Source organism: Ciconia boyciana, chromosome 4 (genome assembly GCF_034638445.1).
Source record: "Ciconia boyciana chromosome 4, ASM3463844v1, whole genome shotgun sequence".
Classification (NCBI taxonomy): Eukaryota; Metazoa; Chordata; class Aves; order Ciconiiformes; family Ciconiidae; genus Ciconia; species Ciconia boyciana.
Genome location: NC_132937.1, coordinates 15320619 through 15346583, shown reverse-complemented (window position 1 = coordinate 15346583; position 25965 = coordinate 15320619). Strand labels below are relative to the sequence as shown.

Below are 25965 nucleotides of genomic sequence, written 5' to 3'. Positions count from 1 at the left end.
CCCCTACAACAAGAATCAAAATCTGCTTCCTGAGCTTCGCTGCCTAGAGCTGGACAGAAAGGAAGTGTTAAGATAGTGGACAAGTCCTAAAGTCTTCATCATCTTGCTCACGATCCACACCCAGAACACGCATCTGAAGATGACGCCTACAAGCACTCTTGCTTCATATGCAATTGCTTAACAGGTAAAGCACTTTCCCAGGACATCCAACAGTTTCTTTTCCTCACTCCACCTAACAGGAGTCAACCCTGATCTACCCACCATCTGCCCTCTGCTGAGGTGGCAGTTGCTCTGCTCTCTCTCTGTCCTACTGTGCCCAAAAAGATGAAAGTTTCAAAGGCTTGAGGAACATTAGCATTTAAGTAAACGGTTATGTGGCTTCTCGCTGCAAGGAGAGCTGCTTAAATCCCTCCTGAAATGTCTGTGGTTGTTGGCCAAAACGTTGAAGGGTTCCCACATGATGAACAAACACCTTGACACTGGGCTCCAGTAAAAATGTCTTCCTATCATTGAACAGACTATTAAGCATTTTTAAAATGGCTGCCACCAATGCAGCTTGCAACAGGCAAATCACTTTAGTAGGCCTTCTTTTCTCCTACTATATTCATCTAATTAAGACATATAGGGGACAGCAAAATATTGATTTTTGGTTACTATCTGTGCTTACACAAGGCATCAGTCTGCAAGACAGGTACATGGGACATACGCAGAACATGAGACACCCAAAATTTAAATACAAATGAACTAAAAAGGTATTTTCATTATTAGCTTGTGGAATTAATCAGAAGGGACACACTTGAATTCCTCCCCCAATACGGCCCTTAAGTTTATATTCAAGTCTCCCCCGCTGTAACAGAAGGGGAGATTTATTACAGAAAGATGTAAAGACAAGACCTATCAATAAGCTTTGGTAGTTGAATGCTGCACTGCTGTAAGCTCACACAAACACAGCAAGGTTCAGAAGTGGTTCTTGGAAAATGCAGTTGAAGTCCATGAAATTAACATTTGAGTTGTCTACTAAAGAAAAGACTTTTTCAAGTAAACACCCAAGTCTCAAACACCATTTCAAACACAACTTTCCATGCCACAAAGCTGAAAGATTCCACATTCTTTGGTCAAAATTTCCAGACTATAGCATGAGTTAAAATTATTTCAAATATCAGAGGAACTTGATTTGAAGCCTCCCACAAAACTAAGAGGAAGTGAAGACCAGTTCTGGGATGTAACTCACCAATTCTACTAAACAGTAACTTAGAAATTCTGCATTTAAGCAAAACTCAGAGTTTGCTGCTTTTGCATCAGGCTTCTCTCTATCCAGTATCTAAGAAAAGATAACCCAAGCATCCAAAGAAATGGTCAGTTTACCTACAGTTGCAGGCAAAGGCTCCAAATGAAAGCTTTCAATTCTTGACCTATTGAAACTTGCTTGTATGTTTCAGAATAAAAAGCCACAATTTGGGGGATCTTTTCTGAACAAACACTGAAGTCAGATTACTGTGCAGCACTTGTCCAAGGGGATTTCCCCAATCTCATTGTTCTTCTGCCAATTTTTAAGCATATGCAGTGAGATGTGAACTTACTCCAGCTCCCAATTGTTCTCTTGTATCCTGTCGGTCTGCTTCAAACAATGCAGCATGACAGAAGCCAACGAAAGCTGTTCATTATGATACTATGGCATTGTATACTGTAAATTTTAGAAGTTTTCCACCAATCAGCACTGCAACCAAGTCAGAGTAAGTGAACAGAGACAAGTAGTAAACAAGACATGGGAAATTATTAAATTAGCAGGTGTAGATTACAAGCAAGATTAAATCAGTAGGGAACCCGTTAACTAGCTATTTGTGTTCAAAGCTGCAGCAGTAAGAGAACTGCAGTACGTTGTTTATCTTATAAATTCTTCCTAGACTAACAGCCTGAGCTACACAATTGGGAAGTTTTTCCTGTAAAATTGCTCTGGTTGTCATAAAACATTCACACTATTAAAAAACAGTGCTCAGGTGTTTTGTTACAGTACCAAGAAAACTAAATTGGCTGACTTCTACAAAAGAAGAATATAATGAGGAGAGGAATCTTCGCCACACTGAATAGCTGGCCTGATATAAAGACACTAATTACCACAGTAAACCAGGGAATAGTTTAGCATTGACTTGGGCTGACTAAAGCCCCGATTCCTTTATTGCAGAAAAATAAGTACTATTTATGAGATAAAACAGGGCTCAATATTGACAATAAAGCACAGTCAACATATTTTTCTTGAAAGACCAACATGTCTTCTTAATGGTAGCATGAAGTATCAGATACAGATATTATTCTTCCTAGTTAGAGCTTTGTACCGGGATCCACTGTGACCAGGTAAGTCACTAAAGTAATCACAAGTAGCTATTTTTCATTTGCTTAAAATTCAGCAGCCCCAACATCAGTTGTTAACCTGCCAAACAATTAATGGCATATAAAAAAAAATCAAGCAAGCTTTAACAGTTATTTTTGATTCTGACTCTTCCTGCTTCTTGCCATTAAGGCAATCCTAATGAGGAGCAACAGTAAGTTAAAGCTAAAAAACTTCCACAAATTCCAACAACTTTTCACTCCTAAATTTGCTTTCCATATCACTGATACTCCTCCAATGGGAACAATGCCTTAAACTTACACTCCCTAAACAAATAATTCAGCTTATACCAGGGAGGTGAAGAGGTGGCATTATCACATGCCTTACAAAAATTCATCTCAATTTATAGACTGAAAAGTGTCAGCAAATTAAAAACTTGTAAGGTTACCTGGGAAAAAGCAGCAGAGCCAAGGCCAGAATTCACATCCCCCAAGCCTTTATCCAGTGCTCTAGTTAGTATACAACATAGTTCTCAAAATTCAACAATTTTTCCTCCTGACTCAAGAGGCAAGCTCCCTTAAGCTAGGCAGCATTTTGCTATTGGCTAAGTATCTTGCACATTTATATTTTTACATGTTGACCTACCTCAAATGACATATCAATGCTTTCTGCTTGGCATACCAACACTGTAACAAATTATGTGGATAAGTCACATGGCTTCCAGAATTGCACAAGCTTAAAACTGGCAGCCCTAAGTTTCTTTGTTTAATACTCTAAGACTTCCTTTTTCAGGATGACATCAATATTGTAAGATGCTGTAACCTGAACTATGTCTACACTAAAGCTTAACCTTAGTTACAGCAATTCAGTCCTCAACATCAGCCACAGCTGTACAAACCGAGTTAACAGTTATGTTTTAGTATTTTTAATAAAATCTTACAGTTGAACACAATCACTACTCAATTTCAATCAACACTGCATTAGAAGGCTAGAAAACTTAAGTCTTCAAATTCATCTTCTAAAGAATGACTTACCTGCACTAGAGCAAGGCCCCAACTGCTGTAATACAGTGTCTAGGCAGTGCCCTACTGATGCATATATATTCTTCTGTACACAGATATCAGAAATATGGTCTTGCTGCTAAAGTGGCCTTTCAAGTAGGAAGTGTTGGTAGAGGAAAAATATGCTATTAGAAAAAAATGTATTATCTTATGCTCATATTAATCCTGCATCCTACCCTACATATCAAATACACCAATGCTATGAATCAAACAGGAGAAAGCAAGCGTAATTTAACTTGAGGCTTAACATAGTTTTGTAGTTCAAGGAAATGTGTAAGAGTAGATTTCAAACAGAGGCAGGTAGTGTCACCAACACTGTCTTACTGATTGCTTACCTCAAGTTTAGAAATTAAGTTTCATAGAGATTGGAAGTCAAGCTTGACATGAATTTTTATTTCCCATTGTATGTCCATGCATCATGTAAAGGTGTTCTGCAACCCAGAATTTAAGCGTGTCATTTTACATATATATAATTAGGGCCAGCATCCTTCTGTCTACAATGACACCATTCTGAACATTTGGAAACTAAGAAGGGCTGGACCCATTTATCTTTGGGCAGGAGATGGTCTTGGAAAACCAGGTGCCAGCTTCTGCCAGCCCACCTCCAAGACCGACCCCAAGGAAGTTAGTGCAGTCTCTCAGAGCACTCTTGTTCTCTCTCTGCACACTAATCCAGACTGCACAATACAGCACTGCAGAACATGGACCAGTTCAAAGCTGTCATTGTAAAATTATTGAAAGAAACTCTCAACACAGATTAGAAGACATGGCAAAGCCTCAGAAAAACATCCCCAAAGTCAAGTGCTTTGCACCCGACACTTTCAGCAACAACAGACTGTTTCTCTTGCAGGATCATCTCTTCACATTTTGTGTTCAGGCTATGCAGGTGGACTCTATTTACCCGGCAAGCAGCTGCCTGGCTGTTTGCTAGGCTTGACATTTGGGCTGCACAACACTATTTACTAAGAGAAAGTCAGGTACTACACAGCAAGCTGTTAGATGAGTACGTACACACGGGGCAAACTCTGAGATGAAGAGATGTCACATACAACAGGAAGCCACTGCAAAGCACACCATCATTCTGTCCTTACTACCCTGCAGAGGCCAGAGCCAGGCACGACACAATTAGAAAGCACCAAGAACTTCCTTTAACCTTTTACAGAGAATGCAGAAACAACATTCAAGTCCCACCATAATTACAGGACTGAGAAGAGCAAGGGCAATTTGATCCTCCTGCTACACCTTTCCAGTGAACACATCCAAAGTCTTCATGGCACCAGCTATCACAAGGAGGATCAGGGGATTTTGAAGCTAATCTTGGCCAACACTCCCCAAAATCTCAGCCATCTCTTGCCTTACTTCCAGGGAAGATCTCTCTGGCTTTGTTCTACAGCATTATTTTTATCGAAATTCCAACAAGAGAAAAGCAGAGGGGGCTCTGCTTCATCCTCAGTAATCCTGTCATGAGAAAAAAGAGTCAGCCTATCAACAATTTACAAGCACGCTCTTCCTGTAATCTCAGCAATAAAAATGGTGCTTTAGTGTATTCTGATGTACTGTCTTAAATATCTACACTTATTTTAGCTAGCTTAAGATGTTCAACTATAGTCTTCAAACATTTATAGAACCAATTTACATCTAAGTGAATGCATCCAGAGTGAAATACGGTATATGGTTTGAGGACGTTCTTTATACATAGCATTTCTCAACTTGTGAGCTATGATTAAGAATCAATGTCCATCCCCAACTTGAACAGTGAATTATCCCAGCTCTGCTACAAACTAACACACAGTGCGAAGTTCTGTTTCTGGGAAAACAGACTTCACCTCTGTCTGGACAGCAATGTTATTTTAGGATCTACTGTGCCAATCCAACTGCCTGCTGTTGTCCTCTTAGCTAACTCGCTCATAGCTTAGCAGATGTTGAGCACTCTCCTAAAACAGTTTCCAGAGGAACCTTCCCCCTCCATCCCTACCCAGTGTAATTGTTGAAATCGCTTATCTCCTACGGCTTCAACCTGAGAAGGAACAAAGGAATTCCTGTATTGCTATCCTCTGAAGTAACCTATTTTGGGGAAAAATCTTAAAGCTTGAAAACAAACTATTCTAGAAGCCACATTAGCTTGACAACTCTGCTCTACTGGTGATCAAAAGCATCCTTAAAACTAGGTTACTGCATGCAGTTATATGATCGCTTTCCTGACAAATATTCCCAAGAAATTCAAAAACACATGCTAACTGGTAGCACAGGTTATATTCAAGAAGAATTGTGCCCTTTACACCTAAATTAGAAATTACTTTTTACTCAGTTATGTGAAGAAAAAAGCATCAAAATGTCATCATTTTAAAAGATTTCCTTGCTCTCAAACAGCAGTTTCAAGCCAGTTGTCCCATCTTTAAACAGGTCTTTTCTTTGCCCAGTTTACTTCTGCCATTAACTCCTTTGTAGACAGTTTGATCAGCACTAAGTTCCGTGTATGGAGGCTCGCATTAACTAATACAGCCAGCCTTCAGGAAACAATTTTTAACATGTGCCATAAGTTATGCCTAGGCTGCTTATCTTATCCATAATGCTAACTCACAGCAGGGAATGAAGAAAGGGCTGCAGGACAAGCAAGCTGAGGAATAATATTAGCATAATAGAGAAATTCATAGTTTCTTTAGAGACTTTTGACCATGTCAAATGGTCTTGCCTTCATGTGTTTGATGAACTTTCACCAGATTCTGCAGTTTTAAGTATCTGAATCCTTGTAGAATATATCAGAAATCCAACAAAATTAAGATGTACTGGATTTATTTCCTGGACACTGTAAGCAAGTACAAGAAAAGCTGTCAAGTGTCAACAGCATTAGTCACTTTCACATCAAGAGGAGCCTTTTAGGCTCAGAAGTCACATGGAAAAACTCCTGGATATGTAGATTTTTGCTTCACAAAAAAAACATTACAGCCTTCAGAAGCAGTCAATACATACACTACTACATTTTTTACTTAAGGAAAAAATATTAAAAAGGTATTCTGGACGCAATGCTTAAATACCACCACCACACTATTTCCTCAGGAGAATCAAGGTGTGATTGGTTCCATGATAGCAGTTTAAAAAGTTACCAACTTTTACTATTGGCTGAAGTGAAAGATATGTAACAGGTATGGCTTTAAAATACTACTACTTCATCCTAACAAGCTCTAAGAAACAGCAGTGTTAGTGAAACTGGTCAGTAAGTAGCTCCTCATTTCAATGCCAACCAAACACTTCACTTGCAGCTGCCTGCTTCGCATTCCCAACACTCACAATCTTTCATATTCCCAAAAGCATGGAACCCATTGTAGGGTTTCTTCTTTGCCTCTGGATAGTACAAAAATTCAGAATTAATCTCATATTTGAAGCAGAAACCAGGTGCTTTGGAAGTCTAATTGTTGACTGTAAATTCCACAAAACAGCTATATTCTTCAAAAAACAACAGCAGAATTTGAGCCCCTCTTGCTATCTCTCTCACTTAAGTCAGAATTGGAAGGCTGCAGAAAAGACAAAAATAAGCTTCCGAAAACCAGGAAACATAGCACAGGGATGCTATCCTCATGTTAAGCAAGAATGACAGAGGACAGAGATAAGACTACATTTTCTACATATATATTGAACTGTTAAGCAAGAAAAAACATTTTTCAAAATGTTTTTTGAAACATTTTTAAACTCTAAAACTCTAATGGGACAGCAGGCTGGAAAGCAAGGGTTTGACAGAAGCATTAGCCTTCTCTCTGCACTGGAAGCAACTGCTGCATTCCGCCTAAGACTCTAAAGAACTTGCACAGTACTAGCACCCCAGTAAAGAACCTCTGAATTGGGATTTAAGGAAGTTGGTCTTAAAACCTTACTTCAGCCAGAAATCTGCCAGGTCACTTTTTCATCAACACTCAACATCGCTTTGCTTTTGTGCTGCAGTTTCCCCTAACATAAAGCAGTCATAAAATTTGCCTCCTCTGCAGAAACCCATGAGCTCCCATTAAAACTAAGATTCAAGTGTGAAGTACTGTTCCACACATAGTATCAAAAGCAAGTTTACATAATAACTGTAATATAACTACTACTATTAATGTCAACAAAAATTGTATCTGTTCAAGAAGAAAAGTTTGTTAAGTTATCAATCAGGAAGTTGTTTGACACTGTATTAAACCCTTCTACAGTACCGAGATGAGTACACAAACATGTGGAAAGAGAAAATAGAGGTATACTGTTATAGATGCACCTTTTAGCTGCCCCCTTCCTCCCAACTACAAATAGCCTTTGTCAGGACATTCATGAAAGCTATATTCACTATGCAAAGCTAAAATGAATGAAAGCTAGAGATGCTGAGACAGACAGGAGGCACCTATCTCTTCTTTATCCTCCTGCATATACTGGAAGAAAAAAGGTGCACCTATACACTGAGTGATCTCATATGGCTCAGTTCAGCATTGCATCGTGCAGACGTGTCAGCAGTAGAACAGGGAAGCTGCCAGCAAGGACATGAGATACAGCAGTGCTCTCCGGGTTCAACAACGGGTAAGCAAAAGCACAGTGCAAGACGGAATCTTCTCGGGAAGAATGAATGGGTTACGCCATGCAACAAATGAGGACTACAGTTGTACCTGGGGAGTACTCCATATAGGCAGGTCATCTCCATTACGACTCATCCTTTATATAAGATAAGGCCCTAATACAGTCATCACGTTACCCAAATGTTGGCATGGAAGCAGAATTCCATGTGTGATATGGATGTACCCAGTTACAGCTCAGGAAGGACACAGTCAGTTCTTCATTAGTTTTCAGATATGTATGCTCTAGAGGAACATAAGACATCACAAAGGAGTCTAAACCCAATGCTTCCCTTCCCCTAGCTTGCTTTTTTTAATTTTAAAAATATAGGAGCTACAACAGGTCAGGTCAACATTATCCCAAACCTACTCCAACTAAACTCTTATTATTAGTTGTACATTATCAGGCATTTTACAAAAGCAACTGCATTTTGGTAAGTTTTATTTAAAAGAAGCAAGAAGAAAGCATGAAGTATATCTTATTCTCTTTTTAAGACAGAAAAAACACCCAGCTGATCACACCAAAATACTGGGACACTGAAACTAGTGATTTGTGTTTCCCTACTTTGGATTCCAATACTCTGTACTGTCACCACTGAAACGACTTTTTAAATAATGAAGATAGACTATGAATATGGCAGCTGATTATTTACTACATGGCGTGGTTTGGTTTGTTAAAGGCTTGGATTTTAGCTATTGCTAGTTACAAAGTATTTAGTTAACAGAACAATCTATGCTAGTAAGGAAGAAACTGCTCCATTAGAAGAAAACTTATATAAATGGATGCTCATGCTCTGTTTCTTCACTGACTGCTTCTGGTGTCCCACTTGTGTCAAAACTGCAAGGGAGAGCATTAAGACAGGATCTTAAATCCTACCGAATTCATTATGTATTTTAGAAAAGTGAATTCAGGTGCCAACATTTAGTTTCAGGATACACAGGGATTGTGCAATTAGAATCCCACTGGCTTGCTGGGAGGATTCAGCAAGATAACTACAAATTACTTAGAGGGCTAGTGTCAAAAGGACCTCTGTACTTATTTAGCCTCTGCTCTAGATTACTGACCCACTTATGAAGAGCTAAGCACCCCTGCTGTGCAATGCCAACACCCACTCCATCTGTTTGCTTCTGCTTTCTCAGAACCTCTATTAGTCTGCGTAAGAAGTTGTGTTAATTACCACATGAGCAGCTTTTGCATAGTACACACGGTATCAGCCTCACTTAGTATGTAGTCACCTTGACAAACAGCACAGAAACAGAACAATCCTAATCGCAGCAGGATTACATATACAGTACAGTAAGTATATGTAGATTTCCAAAGAGGCAATTTAATTAAACTTTTGTTCAAGCTGCTCTCAGTTTTGAGAAAAGCTTGTAGGTGTTTAGTTGGTTTAGGTTTCAATGATGAAAAAGTATACTAGAGTTAAGTACTGTATCAAACTCTCTGGAAATCTCCAAGGGGACCAGAAACTTGTGAAACCACAAGTGAAACTTCTGTTGAGGGAATAATGCAACAGTTGCAAACAGAAGCATCCCACAACACTTGTCAATATTTGCACCGAGTTAAACAGTATTAGTAATTAAACCTAAAGTTAGTTAAAAAAAAAAACCCAAAAACCACAAAACCAAACTAAAACCCTCCCCAAGCAGAAGAAGGTTTGGAAAGTTAGCCCAGCCACCACATCAGAACTGCATGTCAACAGCTTAGCACCTCAAACTTCCTGCTGACTAGGAAGGAAAAAAGTTTCAAATTCAGCATTTTATTATTTATCCCTGCTTATCTGCAGATCTTTAAGAAATTAATTAAAGTGGGCCTCAAGCAGCAGTTTCATTAACTTACTAAATCCAGGAACAAGAATCTCCAGAAGTCATTACAGTACTGAGTTGACATTTGTTCTTTCTTGGGAACCCAGACTACTGCTGTCAAAGTGAAATAATATCAACAGTCCAAAAGCCAACTATGAAACTCAAGAATTCTGTATAGCCCTGCTAGCAACACTGATATCATCTCGCCCCTTAATACCAAAGCCATTTCTTAGTTTAAAATTAAACCTTGTATAATAGCCAACACCACTTGAAGAGATCTCTAGCTACCAGCTTACTCCTAAGGTAGTCACAAAAAGTAAAACCTAGGTCCAGTCCTTTTTACAGCTGACTGGAGGATAGATGAGAAAGGTACATCACAGCCCAGCAAGAACTGCTGGTCACAGAGACTATACAGAGTATAACAGAGCTTCGTATTCTGTCTTAAAGAATTATTTACTATGATTACTTTAACACAAAAGGTCATGCAAGCAGGAGGAGATACTCAAATACAGGCAATGAGGAGACTAGGAAAACAATTATGTATTAACATACCATTTGTATCTTCTAACATCATCTGCAAAATTAAATTTAGACAATTATTCTTCTGAAGTAGCAGTATTTACTGCCCCAGCACCCCTGCAGGAGAGCTCTAGGAAGTCTCTCTAAGAGCTCTAGAAGTTAGATACACATTTTATATGAAGTGTATGGCATATTTAGCTTCTGTCATATGAAATGCCTTCCAATTAAGCATTTTGTCTTTGTCATGGTACGAACTTGCTAAATACACAGAGTCATGTCAAGTCAAGAAATAACTATCCCTACAGGTTTCAATCTTAGTCTACTGATACACACTAAGACAAGAAAGCTCTAATTTTATTTCTGATTGTTTTCCACCTAGCAAAAGGAAGAAAGCAGAAGGGAAACCCAGAGAATTTTGGGACTGCTCTAGGGAAGAAAATACAAGCAGAGGGCAGCATTAGAAACAAATTTGTGAACAGAAAAGAGAGAACAGAATTAAAGTAGTCATTCAGAGCATACTCATTTTCCCAGAAAGCTGTGTCAAATCTAAAAGAGAATGCTAAAACCATTATCAGATAACACCTATAACATTTGATATATGGAAATCATTACTGACACCAGTCAAATCTAGCTTGTGCTATGATTAATACAAAGTTTAAAAGTAGCTGGCTTGAATGTGCTAATATATAAATTAAGGTCATAAACCACATGCAGTTTCTCTCCCCTAGAAATTATTTTAAGTGTTGAGGGGCTAAGTGCCCAGAATATTCCCGTGCCACCAGATCCTCTAACTTTTTCCATAGAAAAACACACCTGTGAAGTGATTTGATACTTATGTCACACAATGAGCTTACACATGCACCTTAGTGGGATTTCTGTACAACATGAATCGAGAGCAGACTGCATTATACTTACAAACATAACCCTTGCCTCTCGCACAGCAGTTGCTATGAATTAAGTTGAGAAAGTCAAAGGGATAGAATCCAAGTCGTTCACCTAAATGTATATACATATTGGGAGCAGAAGAGCAGTTCTAGAAATATTCCAAGTTATTAAATAAAAAGCACTTTCATTAACCAATAACAAATAATAATTACAGTAAATAAACTGGTCTTCAGACAACCTGCCTCCAAAGATAAAATTTCCCTTCAAAAGGGAGAATGGATGCAGCTTATACAACTTAAATGAAACTATCATATACAACTGAAAATAATTAGACTGAAGTGTTGACCAAGGAAAAGTGAGTTTGTTTTTGGTTTTTTGTGGGTTTTTGTTTGTTTGTTTTGTGTTGTTTTTGTTTTTTTTTTAAAGTGGAAATGTAGGTTCAAGTATGCCCCTCCGATTATAGACAGGGTTATTAAATAAAAGCATAAGGCAGTGCTACAAATGAAGAGCTGTGCTAGGCACCACCAGAATACATATAAATTGGAATCTACGTAGCAATGAAAACTAAAATGTAAAGTTATTATTAGAAACTGTGACTTTACAAAGCATGTGATTCAGTTGTAAGCAAGCACTATGTAAAACCAAAATAGGTTTTAAAGAATTTTTAAAGAATCAAAAGCATGCAACTGATTTTTTTAGTCATTTGTTCACAGGATAGCCTAAACATCCATTTAGTCATTTCTTAAGTGGTTGTAACAATTGCAAACACAACAGCACTTACCTTGGTATCGTCACACATTTTGTATTGCAATTCTGAGTGGTAATTGCCTTCTCAAGCTCATCCAGCTGTCCTGTTTTCTTTAGCTTCTTGACCAAGCTTTTCACTGCTTTTTCACACCACTTTTCTTCCTGACCATTCTGCTCACCACCACCAGCCCCTCCAGAGCCACCAGCAGATTTTTTCCACCCCAGAAGTCTCTTCACAACTGGTGGAGTGAATGGCAATATGGATGACATCACTGTCACCAGACAGAACACTGGGCAAGCAATAAATTAGAGATTCCTGTCTGATCCCTAAAAACACAAACCAGAACAGACACATTAGCACTGAGGTTTCACATGAAACAAATACCTTGCTTAGGACCTTTCATTACCAAATGCCATAGGACACTGCATCCCAAAACAACACAGAAAATAGTTCAGAAGTAGTCTGTATCACCAGGTACTTTATCAATAAAGTTAATGTTTTATGATTAGTCTGCTGCAGACTCTTCAACAGTTAGTGCAGACTAAGGTTACTGTTGGATTAGACATTTAATTTTTCCTCAAGTCTTTCCTGGCTAAAGTAAACTCCAGAAAATACAGAAGTTAACTTGAGTCTAGCTTTGCACCTAGGCTGGCTGGTTGTAGTCATGTATCAAAATTTTCCACAAGTGATTGACAAATTGTATACACATATATGCACATCCTCCCTGTCTCCAAATTAATTTAGCAAGCAAAATTGTGTTCGGAATGTCATTTAGTCATTATGGCTTGACAGAAGTCTTCCAACAGCCAGCCATTTCACAAGCCTTTTCTCATTTTGTTTGTCATGTTTTAAATAACTACCAATTTTTGTTCCACTAGGGACACTGATTTGAAATTCACTCATAAGCTTGGTAACAAGGTTATTCCCACCTGTCAATGTGGAGTTCAATGGCCTACAGATAAGGAATCTTCTCAACTGGCAGTACTTAAAATCATCAAGTCTTTCAAAATTCATTAAAGGATATTTAAAATCTTAGTTTGCAGACATCTGAGTAGTAGAACTGTCTGTCTTCAATTTTGATAGCCTTTCATTCAGTATCAGCTACCTGACCAGAAAGTTTCTATAAAATGAAAGATTAGAAGGGATGCTGAAACCTGGGCTATGTTTAGCCTTCACTGCAATTTGCACTTCAAATAATTTAAAAGAGATATTTAGGAAAAACATCTTGTTTTTGCAGCTTCTATTAGGCTAGGTTTTGGTATTAAAACATAAGCCCCTGATCAACCATATTATTCCAGGCAGACAGCTCTTAGAAATTGCTTGAGGACACAATGGTCCTACAGATAGAAGTATGGCATTGAAGTCAAAAACAACCTTATTTCCACGCAGCAAATGGGTATTCTGAACTCCAGAAAGTTACTTTATTTCCAAGCTGTATAAGTTAGTTCAGTCAGCTGAAAAAACCTTGTTTTAGCCAAGAGCTAACACTACCTTCAGACTACTCAATTTGAGCTTTCAAGGCAGCTTACATGCCTCTCCATCCTGTACAGGCACACGCCTCACTTCTATCCAAAATATACCAAACTTCATCTTATTGAAATTTCCCATCTGCAAAACAGCATGGTTGATTTGGAATACTGCAGGGTACAGTATTCATGGCTAATTTATGCCTTGTCATGTATTTGCTGTTTCAGTGAGGACCAACAAGTCAACAAACACTAGATTATATTCTACAGGCAACCTTTAAATCATAACTTTTCAACTTCCACAAAACAGAACATTCAGTAGGAATGACATTTCAGTTTCAACTAAATTATACCTCCATACACCAGCTTGAGCACACCTAAAAATACAACTGAAGCAAGAGTTATTTTCTGGGGTCAAGGAGATAAGAGGTTTCAGTTAATAAGGACTCAAGATTAACACTGGTAACTTTATGCAAGTGATTCAAAATAATCAATCCTAAATCAGAGAATCACAGAATGGAAGGGACCCATAGAATGGGTTGGAAGGGTCCTTTAAAGGTCACCTAGTCCAACCCCCCTGCCATGGGCACATTCATCTTTCACTAGATCAGGTTGCTCAAAGCCCCAGTCAGCCTGACTTTCAACAGTGGGGCATCCACAACTTCTCTGTGGGCAACCTGTTCCAGTGCCTCACCACCGCCATCATAAAAAATTTCTTCTTTATATCCAATCTAAATCTACTCTCTTTCAGTTTAAAACCGTTGCCCCTTGTCCTGTCAGTAGAGGCCTTGGTAAAAAGTCAAAGCATTCATTTTCACACAATACTAATATGAAAAGAAATTTTATTCTTTCAATAATGTTACATTATTATAGAATTGTCCCCAATATTTCAGACTGTGGGTTTTGCAGATTGCAAAAGCATTGCACTGGAGCCCTGGCTGCAGCAAACAAGAAAAATAAACTCAATATCCAACATTTTCAAATTAAACACCGACTAGGACACTCAGGGTAGTTTCATAGGGAGCCAAGCCAATGCAACAGCTTCCTGCCACAGGAAGCCCAGCTCTCCTTCCTTTCTTTCCTGTGGCACCACCACCTCAGCACCAGTGCCAATACCTTTCCACAAAGACTCAGCTAAATAACCAAGTAAAAACTGAACAGGTTTTTTTTTTTTGCTGAGTTAGTTCTCTTTCAGGTTAAGAAGTTGCACCAGCTCACACATGGTAAGTACTCACACTGATGTCAGGTGAGTTACAGGAATGTGGATGGAGGACTCCAGCCCCAGCCTTCAGCAGTGGTGTTAGCAATTGACTGCATCACTGGAAATGCAACCTAGACATGTATTTTAATTTAGATCATTTATTTTGGTGGCAAAGCCAAGTTAAGCAGTCTTACTCCCTTTTCCACGTGTTCTGAACTGTTCATGGGCCTGGGAGTGAAATATATCAGACCCCTAATGCAGTACACTGGGTAGCTCCAGAGATGAAACAAAAGGCTTGCATGGCCACTGCTGTTTTAAGAAACACTCACACTAAGTTTTTGAAACAGGGAACAGCAGTCACTCTGAGCTTTATAAAAAGACTTCAACATTTGAGCAAGACCAACATTAGATGCTTCAGAGGCATACGCAAGAAATTCAAAGAGACCAACCCAAAGAGGATAGCCTCTGTTGCTTCAAAGATCACATTTTAAACATTAGCAATTGATGGTGTAAGTATCTGAACATTAAGTTCCACACTGACAGATGGAGGCAACCAAGTACCGCTATCACTGCTTATCCACACACCAATTCTTCTCCCATTTATGGAGCTCACTGACACATAATATGTATTTCCTGTTCTTTAGCTTCAGATTTGACACCTTTCAATACCCCAGAATACTCCTTTGATTGTCAGCCTTATAAAACATACACTTCAGCAGGGTCTCATTTACCACCAAGGTGAACTGCCTATTCTTCCAGGCCCTCTCAACATTCTCAATGCTTTTATCTAATTTTTCAGCTTTGCAATATTCCTTGTGATGAGGTGTCCAATTTTGCAGTATTCTCTCCCTTAAGACATAACACTGATCTATATATCATTTTCTGTATTCTCTGGTGTTTTTTTTTAAACTAAGATTTGCCTTTCTGCTTCAAATGCACATTGAGTGATTTAAGCCTTGCAGCAGGAAAGAATTTAGAAACCCCATACATTTCAGTTTTTCTTTATATTTGTCAAAATAGTATGAGAGTTCATACTCAGATGCAAGGGGGGGGTGGTGGGGGGGGAATCTTTCTTTTCCCATTTCCAGAAGACTGTAGGCTCAGACCTAACTAATCAGAAATTTCCAGGCATTATACTTAGTTTTAACCAGTTCCCTTACAGATGGGTACTCATCCAGCTTCTGTAGAAGCTGTCAGAAAGCACAGGTTGATCTGCACCCCTGTGAAAATTAGCTTTTTTTTAAAAAAAAAACCCAAAACCCAGAAAGGGACACACTTAAAGAGCCCTTTATTACAATGATTAGTGCAGCTTAACAACTATTTAAAAAAAACAAACCACAACATACACCACAGCTGCAGACTAAGAGTCTGGGAGGCTTACACTAACTTGTTCCTTCTAGCTATTGTCTTGCCATGTCAGGGATTTGCCAGGACTATCAATAAGAATTTCACTAAATTATTCCAGTAGTGGCCCCGTATCTTTCAAAGGCTGAGCAGGGAGAATGTGACACAAGTAGGACAGGACTTCATTCAGCTCAGTACTTCAGCTGATTGTGCTGAGTACTTATAGGAGAATATTTCAGCCAGTTTAATTTATGCAAAAGTGGCACTCTGCTCCAAGCCTAGAGGAGGCACTGCAAAGTGCAAGGCATGGTTAGCTTGAATTCTGAGCAATTTTGATAAATGCAAATCATGCAAGGAAAAAGCAGCAATAAAGAAATTAATAAGAAATACCCTACTGGGTCAGAAGAGCAGTGCATCTAGCCTAGTGCTCCATCTCCAAAGGTGGCAAAAGGACACGCTACTTAAGGAAAGCACATGAGCCTGGCTGTTTTATGTAGCCTGTTCTCCTCACAGTTCTTCAGCATCTTAAACTGTTACAGCAGGAAACTGGAGGCTACATTCCTACCTATTCCCTTTAGCAGCCATTTATGGACCTGTTGTCCACAAATTCATCTAACCACTTTTTGAACCTGCCTCCACAACCTCTTGTGGCAAACAGCACCAGAGTTTAGCTGCCCACTGTCTATAGAAGTACTTTAAGCTGTTTTAATCTGATCTCTTTCTAGTGTCAGAAAGTGCCCCTTGTTCTACCACTGCAAGCTTTGCTGAAGAACTGTTTGTATTCATCTCGTCTGCAAGCTTCATGATTCTGTACATTTGAATCATGTCCCTCCCTCAAATATAGGACCATCCGCCTTTTGTCACAAAGAAAGTATCTGAACACAGCTCATACAGTTTGGAAGCTCCTCTGGACAGACGCCAAGCTTGAAAGCTTTACTACTTCAAATAAATTACAAGTACTTTAAGACATTGCATAAGAACTGATCTAAAGACCACAGAAAAATTGTATCAGTCTATGGTTATCTTTTCACTTATCTTTTTGGTCATATTATCCTAAAGCTCTCAACATTATAATTAAAATAAAAAGTACAAAGAAATCCACACCTCATGAGGAATTTGGAGATAGAAGGTGGACAGCACATGTCTGCTGCTGAACATCTAGCAGGAGCTCAAATAAAAATGGAGCTCTACATTTGCATTGGGTTCTAACTGTATTCACCTAGACAGTCTCAGACACCATGTTTATACTAATGGGTTTAGGAGTCACTGTTTTGGACCAGCAAATCCCATTTCAATTCATCACCTGTAACTTTTGCCTTCAAATTGATACAGTAATATAAGGAGTTTTGATCTTTGTTCTGAAAGAATCATCCTCTCACACAGTGTTCACTGTTGACACTAGCCTCTTGCTAAAAACATTCCTCTAGCTTTTTCCTTGTAGACTTTCTTCATCCACAAAAAGATACAAAATGCTTTTTCCCTAAATGCACCCAGAAAACAATCTTTACCAACACTGCAAGAAACATTTCCACATTGCTAAAATGGCCACAGATTAAATACATGCTAAATATGTAACACGCCTTCTTCCTTGCAATACAGTTTTTCTGATTTCCTTGTAGCCTACAGCCAACCATCTCCAAAAACTGAGCACTCATTTACAGCCTTTGCTTTTGAGGACCTTAAGTGTGCTCTGCCATTGCTTATCCTCTGCACTGTCTCTCCTTTGCTTGCTCCCTTCTACTGAGGCCCAACATCATAGCCCAAATCTGATCTTTTACCTTCCTGTGTACTATTCCCACTGCAACACACAAACATATTGGGACTCTGAGTAATTGCAGGGAGATTTTCAAGACCCCTGTCTGAGCTCAACTATAGTTGAACTATTAGTATCAAGGCAGCAGTGTGATACACAGCAGAAAACTTCCACTATTTTATCCCTTTCCACGTTCTCTGGATTGTGCCTTAAAATCACAGCTTTGAACACTCAAGGAGTACTCACTCTGTTGCCCAGAGAGGTACGAGTGTTTCTTTAGATTGCTTGAAGGTAGGGAGCATGTGCCGTTATTCCCAACAGAATAATACTGGAAAATTTACAAATTGCCTAACTTTGATGGCATTTGTTTTATCTCTGCCCTCATAGTGTATCTCTGCCTCCCGATGCACACATGTTTCTATAGTTGGTCAAACAGTGTCATAGTTGGCAACTTTTAAAGTCACAGTTTGAGTCATGTCTGCTATTATTCCATTCTACTGTGGTTCTCTGGAACAAGTATTAAATATTAAGCCCATGATCCCAGCAATAACTAAGCATAAAAGATGAAGAAAACCTTAAGGGCAGCATGCTAGCAGACTAAAAATCTTCAAGGGAAATTTTCCTTTCCTAAGTGTCTGGAACATACTATAAACACACTGGTGCTACCAAAAATATCAAGTGATTTCTGGCTAATTTATTCTAAAGCCTTATGCAACATATTTCATATCAGTCTGCTTATTCATCTTAAACTTGAAATAAAGAAATCTGATCTCTCCTGGTTTTACTAGAAGTATTCTGGCTTAGAAAAATTTCATTTGCGAGAGCTCTTCTGGAATAAAGAGGACAGAAGTTAAGCTCCTGAGGAAAAAAAGACAGAGGAAAATAATTTATGGCATTTGAGAGAGTCTACAAGTTCATTTCCTCCCTATTTTAGTCCCATTTTTGTGATTTTTTTTTAAAGGCAATTTTTTTTCATTAATCCTGGAATTTGGACAAGATCCTTTATGAATTTCACCAAGTGCACAATGTTACAGATCTTTTAGAAGAGAAGGGAATATCCACCCTTTCCCTTCAGATGTATCCCTGTGATATTAGTGGCTTCAGAACAAGGTAACATTAATTGAAGCACAGTCTATTTAAGGCAGTATCAAGACCTTATGTTAGGCTAAACAATACTGAGAGTTGAAGTTTTAAAGGCATAGCTTATGCAATACTGCATATGTCTCATATTAATCCAAAGTCATTAAGACTTAAAGAAACAATAAAACAAGTATTTCATCTTGCATTGAACAGAAGCAAAACTAATTTATGATCTGCTTCTGGATCCTTCAGGCTGTGTTACTCCAAATAACAAGGAGGCAGCTTATTCTCAGCAGAATCTGAGAAAGTTTTCCCCAATGTTAATGATCTCAACTCGCAGGAAACCTGAATTCTGAATGAAGTTCAAACTAAAATCAAAGCCAGTCTTTTCCCTTTCAGATAGAATACACTCTAGTTAAAGCACTCAGTGCAACAGACAAGACATTTCACTTCTTCTATTGTACCCACAACCCCTCCAAAAAAATGCCTTTTGAGATTCCAGAAGGGTTAATTCTTTCTTCCCCTACAAATGCATATTAGAGAGACCTGGTTTTGTCATACTGGAGAAGCTCAAACCTACTACCACATACATACTTTTCTGAAGAACAACCACACGAGAAAGTGAGATGGTGTCCATCCTTCTCTCCTCATATTCAGGTCAGAGTAGGACAGCTTCAAGTATTCCCTTATTGGTTTTTGGGTGTTTGCCATTGTTTGCTTTAGGGAAGGTGGGGGTGGAGAGCTGGGGGAAGGGGAATCCAGCTCTACTGAGCAATGCCCTCAAATCCACCCCCCAGTTCAGCTTTTCAGCCAATTAGGCCAGCACTGGGGAGTGGCTCTAAAGAGCTCCCTCCCAAGGGGCTCCATCTGGCTCTCAGCTCCATCTGGCCAGCTCACAGGCCAAAGCTCTGGGAAGTGAAGCCACGGTCCGGGTTCAGCTTTGACACGAGCCGATGAAGTCCATGCCACGCTGCTTGTGATCAGGGGTGGACAGGAGCAAAGAAAAATCTTCCTCTAGGTCAGCTTTAGAATGAGGACTTTGTAACGTGCCTATATACAGAATCAATTTACACATTAATTGTTATTATGCTCTAGTATTGCAACACATCTTGAAACTCTGCATAACTGTATTATCTTTATATAGCTCATTGAAAATAGAATTACCCACGTACTTTGAAAGTAGACTCTTTTCCTCTCACTCATTTCATGAAGTTTGATTATGAATCAAATGAGAAAACTCATGTTTCTCATACGCAGAACTAAAATGAGCATGATCACAATGTTATGAAAGCTTCAGAAGCTGGATTTTTCTTCAGTTACTAAGGTCTACTGCAAATTACAGACAAACGTAATAATGAAAAACTATATTGCTATTAGAAAATTAGCACAATGTATTAACACATGCATTCATAGTATACTAAAATTGCATGCAACTGGAGACATGAGAAAGAAGAAGAGATGTTAATTTTACTGACCTTTGATTAAACTACTAATAGGACAGATGTATTTTAGCAACTCTCCTAGAATTACAAAAGAGGAAAGTTACTACAACTGCAGTCGGCCAATCCACCTGTCTCTGCAAAGCAGCAAACTTCTTTCACATACTTAGTATTATGAACGACCTCACAGTATTGCTCCTTAAAACTAAAAGACCTTAATAGCCCCACAAAAGCACCGAATAAGCACTCCAAACCACAGCAGTTTAAGCCCTTCTTACCTCATTTGTTTTGACTAAAGTTTTCCATGTGTAACAGGCAAGTGCCAGATTCATTATTTTAGAAAATAAATACTCCTGGGCTAAATTTGTCAGGAATTCTCACAGAACTCATTATCAGGTACCTAGGTACGTGTTTCAGTTTTTATCTGTATAGCTTAGCAGTTTCTCCACTTTGTTAAACCATAAATAACTGCATTTAACAATTAGTTAATGCAAGTTCACTTTCAAAGCAGGCCTAACCTAAGTGTTCTTCAAACACACCAGCCCCCCCACCCCCTTGATAAGCAGAGTTCACACTGCACTGAAGTGTGTCTTATGTTAACCTTGTATTGCTCCAGTATAATTACATCAAGCTTGAACCCCAGACTAAACTGATAGGAGACCCAGGAAGTGCTCTCTCGCAGTCTCTTCTTGGTCTTACTTCGCGCTATGGCTGTCAAACACACATAGTCATAATTAAATGTTATCTGGAACAAAGCCTTACTGTTTGTAACACAGTTTCTCTACTGGAAGTGGAGAGCAATGTTTAGGAAGGTTTTCTGCAGCAGCCAATTTCTTCTAGCCCAGAGAGTATCAAACACAGGGCTGCCTGTACTCTCCATTCTATTACAAAAAACTAATCCCATTGCATGACCTGCGGCAATTCAGTTTAACAAATCAATTACAAATATTTTGGCAAAGTAAGCTTAGGTATTGTTTGCCTCTCGGAACAGTTCACAACCAGTTGTGGCTTTATGATAAAAGTCATCAAATCCAATCTGAAAAGCAGAATTTACAGCTCATTTAGCAAGTCAGGCCCATAAATGTATGCTTTCAATTACAGGGCATTTACATGCACAATCATTAAGGCAGCGTTGAATACATTTGAAAACTCTAGAATACTTTTTATAATAATTAAAACTTTGCATACTGTTCTTTATATAAACAAAACTTAGGAATTCTCTTCAGTCTCAAGCAGAGCTCAAATTCATTGTTATCCAGAACCTACTACAAAGCCTGTTCTCCCAGTACTTTTGTGGGAAAGGGATTAGAGAGATGGAAACAAGTTTTGTTTTTTTAAAGTTGTTCTCAGTAGCAGAGATTTTTCTGAGCTCCAATAAACTCAATTATATCAACTGGTGCTCAACACTTCTGAAAGATCAAGTGGAACAGGAAGATGGAGGAGGACCCAGGAGCACCTTTCATTTGGAGAGTCACTGTGTAATTCAAACTTATTTGATTTTGTTCATGAATCTAGCTTCTGGGTGGAGAAAAAAAAAAAGAGATCAGTTAAGAGACCAGTTTTTTTAACCTCATTTTTTCAATTGTGGTGTTCTTTTTATCATCAAACAGAATCTCAGGAAAGTTAACAAATTCTTCTCCAAGATTATATTACACACACCCAGCTTCTTCCACAAAGAAAACTGGATCTTCAAACACTTTTGTTCGTTTTGGTGACTGTCAGCGTAGTCCAAGTCTGACCCACATAACTGCAGAACAACAATCAACTACCAGGTTACTCTATTAAACATCCCAATGTATTGTTAAATACGTGCTTAGACTCATCTTTGAGTTAAGTTTAAGCCACCTTAAATGAGATCCTCCCCTTCCTCTTTTTAAAGGCATTTGTAACTAATGCTATCTTTCATCATGATAGTGTTATCCCACAAGTGGCCCTTACATCAATGGTGCTAAGCAAACGGCAGGAAGGGACTTCAAAAACCTCCCCTTTACTTACATTCTCATTCCCCTCTAAATCACTAAAGTTTTTAAATGTTAAAATTTTAAAGCTACACCTCAAAACAAACACACACACACAAATAATCTACTCACATACCATGCAAGCTCCAACACTGCGATAAAGCATAGGAAAGTCTAAACAGCAACCTTGCTATGCTAAGAGAAGCCTTTCGCCTTCACAACAAGAGGTGGTATTTTTCAGTCTGGAGAACAGAGCAAAGACTAATCAGTCTCTCACTACAGAGTCCAGCTCCCACAGAAATAATGTCATGAATCAGTCTGAAAGTACAGCTCTCCAGGCTAAGAGAGGAGCGCTTAAGAACAGACAAACCTGCTGTTATGTGCAGTCTCCTAATAAGCTGTCATTATAAGCCTCTTGCTACAGATGGAATCTGACTCGTTTATAACCATGAACTGTGATAACATGAGCTCTACATGCAACATACACAGATTGCAGCATTCACTAGCAGCATTTTCAGAAATACCTGTTTGGTAAACCCAGTAAGCAAAACTTTTTCTTAATGCTATCCACTTGTTTGTAAAGTATTTGAAAAGAGCACCACACACGTGTTGGGGTTTTTTTTAGTCAAACACTGTGACAGACAACCAAAAAGACATGAGACTAGGCTGCAGTCTGGATCCCAGCTGTTCAATTCAACAGCTCTCCAAGACTATCACAAGGGCTCTTCACCCACCCACTATTTTTCCTTCTTTTATTTCTCCAGAGTGAAAACTAAAAGACCATACTGTGTCACACTTGTTCTCTTCCCCTCCACTCCCCACAAAAAATTACAACTAGGAACTCTACAACTCTGTAGTAACACCAACTACTTGTACTTATCACAACACAACTTCTCCCATGTGCTTATCTAGGTAGATGAAACACTTAACAGATTATGCTTGTTTACATCTTACAATGCATAGATAGCTACAGCGTTAAAACTAGCGCCATGAAGAAAACCACTAATCTCAACTCCCATGTACATGTCTCATGTAGACAGTGTGTATTTCACATCCATGGCTCTGGACTAGGAGAGGAACAGACAAAAGGGCACTGGCTGAAGCGAAGCCTGCAACCCTAAACGCTTCTTTACAACTTGCTCCTAACTTTCTCCACCACCCCGGCACGAAGTTTTGCACACTTGATCTCTGCAAGAAAAAGAGATCGGGCAGAAAGGGAGAGGGAAAAGAAGGAGAAGCAGAACATTTTTTTCCCTCCCCTCAGCCCTCATACGCACACAGGGAGACACAAGCCGGCCCTTCCCACCCTTCGCCGCCCCGCGTCGGGGGCTATTCCGGCGTGTATACAACGGGGGGTGACAGCGATCTTCCCTCCCGCCCCGCTTCCCCTCACGCAGACCCAGCGAGCAGCCAGCAGGAGCCGCCCCCCCGCTCCACGCGGCCGTTTCCTCCCGCCGGGAGAGGCAGCCCCCCCAAGCCCCGGGCCACCGCCGCCGGGGCCCACCGCGGCCGCCCGCCGCCCTCAGCGCCGGCCGCGTCCCACCACAACAAAGGGGAAGGAGGGCGTGGGGAGGCACCCCCGTCCCCCGCCGGGACCAGGCCCGTTCCGTCCCTCCCCGGCCCGTAGGCCGCCGGCGGGGCACCCCCTCCCGAGGAGCGGCCGCCCGGCGCCCCCCTCCCGCGGCGCGGCCAGGCCAGGCCAGGCCAGGCCAGGCCGCCCACCGAAACCACCCCAGGACCAACCTCTTCCTCGGCGAGCTGTGCGGCCGCCCTCCTCCCTCAGCGCTGCCTTCCCCTGCGCGCCCGCCCTCCCCGCGCCCATTGGCTCTCGCCGTGCCCCGCCCCCGGCGGCGGGCGGGGAGGCGGCGCATTGGCTCTGTCGCCCGTCACTTGAGAAACAGCGGGCAAGGATTGGGAGCGGGCGCGGAGGCCCGGCCCGCGCCGCCGATTGGCGGATTGAGCCGCCAATCGAGTGCCTGCGGCGGAAAAAAAAATAAGGAGAGAGAAATAAAAAAAAAAAGACGCGAGGCGAAGGGAGACGGAGCCGGGTGGGCGGTGCTGCGTGCTCCGCGCGGCGTGGGCGGGGCGGCGCTGTTCATTGGTCGCGCCGGCTGTCACTCTTCTCCCCACGCGCCCGCTAGGGGCGGTTGATCGGGAAAGGCGACGCGGGACGCCGGTTTGAGTGACCCGCAGCCGCGCAGCCGCACTGGCGGTGTGAGCGAGCACCGCTGCCGGATCCCGTAACCTTCCGCGCCGGGCGCGGGTGGGAGCTGAGAAAAAGTAGTACATACCTTCCTGCCAGAAATTACCTCAGGTCCCGCGGCGCGCCCGGCACGGGGATACCCCCGGGCCGCCTGCCCTCGAGCGGACAATAAAGCCACAACTAACCCGAAGTTTAAATGCTCCTCGGACAAGGGAGGGCGAAACCTCTTCCCTCAGAGGACCGGTGCGGGATGGCAGCCATGGCGGCCCTTCGGCACACGACGCCCTTCTGTCCCCACAGCCATGGCCTCAGGGCGGCATGGTCCTGCTTCCCCAGCCCCTCACCAGGCCCTGTTTCCCTGATCTCATCCCAAAACAGATTTAAACTGCCCGAGGCTTCGTCTCCTGCGATCACGTACAGCTTCAGGCTAGGACGGGCCCTGCGGAGCTGCTGCGATCCCCAAGGTGTGATGCTGAGATAAGGCCACCCCAAAGCCTGGCCGGCCTCCCTCTGCCTGCTCTGCTGCTGCCTGCACCAGCCTCAGGGCTGCGGGCGTCACCGCATGGCGTGGGGGCTGCCGCCCTCACATTCAATGGCTCTTAAGAGAGCGGTTTTCCCCTCAAGTTTTTTGTTTTTTTTTTTTTTTAGCAACTGCTTTCAGTAGACTCTTCACAGCTTTAACCACCTGTGGTGTGGTAATGATGTAATATAACCGAATTCCTGCGCCTAAGTAAATGCCCAGGCTCACCACAAGTAAATCAGGGCCTGTTGGTGGCCAGGGACCCAGCAGGGTGCAAAACCCATCGCTGCTTTGTCTACAGAGGTCCTTGCAGTGATGCCCAGCAGGTTCCCCGAAGCATGAGTAGGAAGCCACAAGATGGGAGTTTAACAGGGTTTGTTTGGGGTTTCTTTGGGCAAAAAGGTCTGTTCCTGCTTTGCTGTAAGTCTGTTGGAGATGCTCTGTTTTTTCGCTTCCACTTTTTGATACTTTTCCTTATTCCCCCCCCCCATACATCTCAAATGCAGGCCACTTCTCTTATACCTGAGGTCCCATCTCACCAGCATAACAGCTTGCTTTCCAGAGGCACACTCCTCTTCCAGACTGAAACGGTTTCTGCACTCGGTGACGTAGGTGTTATGATTCAGCGTCTTGGGCACGTATCCCATCTCAACAGGCTTGGTATTCTCAGGAGCCAGGTGAGGCACCTCTCCCATCATAAATGATGCCCTTCTGACAGAATGATAGATGTGGACTTGCAGAAATCTCCCTCTTGCCTCGTCTGTGCTTGGATTTTCCCAGCTTGAAGCAGACATGTAGCTTAATCAGGTTTTTTGTTGTATTTTTCCCCCATTTCTATCAGTTTGACATTCAAGCCAGTCATGAAATAAACACAAAAGTACAATGGAGAAGATACCTGCTGCAGACGATGCAGAGCTGCTAACAGATTACCATCATGTTTTTGAAAGATAAGGAGGTGTTCCGGGCATGTTGTACCTGGAAACAGATACAGGCTATTCAGCCAGCACAGCACTTGCTTTGTGGAGGTTTCACTGCATTCAGAGATAATTTTTTCTATGAGCAGCAAGTTAATTAAGCTCAGTTTTTTT

General features: G+C 41.0%; 1 protein-coding gene across 3 annotated transcripts in view; it reads right to left on the bottom strand.

The window, feature by feature from the left end:
* Positions 1-23949, bottom strand: part of SMAD2 (SMAD family member 2) — a 52495-nt gene extending 28546 nt beyond the window's left edge. For 2 of the 3 annotated variants that reach the window (XM_072859082.1, XM_072859084.1), the window contains exons 1-2: positions 23898-23949; positions 11947-12239 (exon numbers count right to left, since the gene is read on the bottom strand). In XM_072859082.1, coding sequence (XP_072715183.1) covers positions 11947-12182 — 236 coding nt within the window. In that variant the 5' untranslated portion in view covers positions 12183-12239; positions 23898-23949. Of the gene's footprint in view, positions 1-11946; positions 12240-19351; positions 19456-23897 lie in introns of those variants that run through there. The other variant, XM_072859083.1, reaches the window with a different exon arrangement.
* Positions 23950-25965: the final 2016 nt, after the last annotated feature.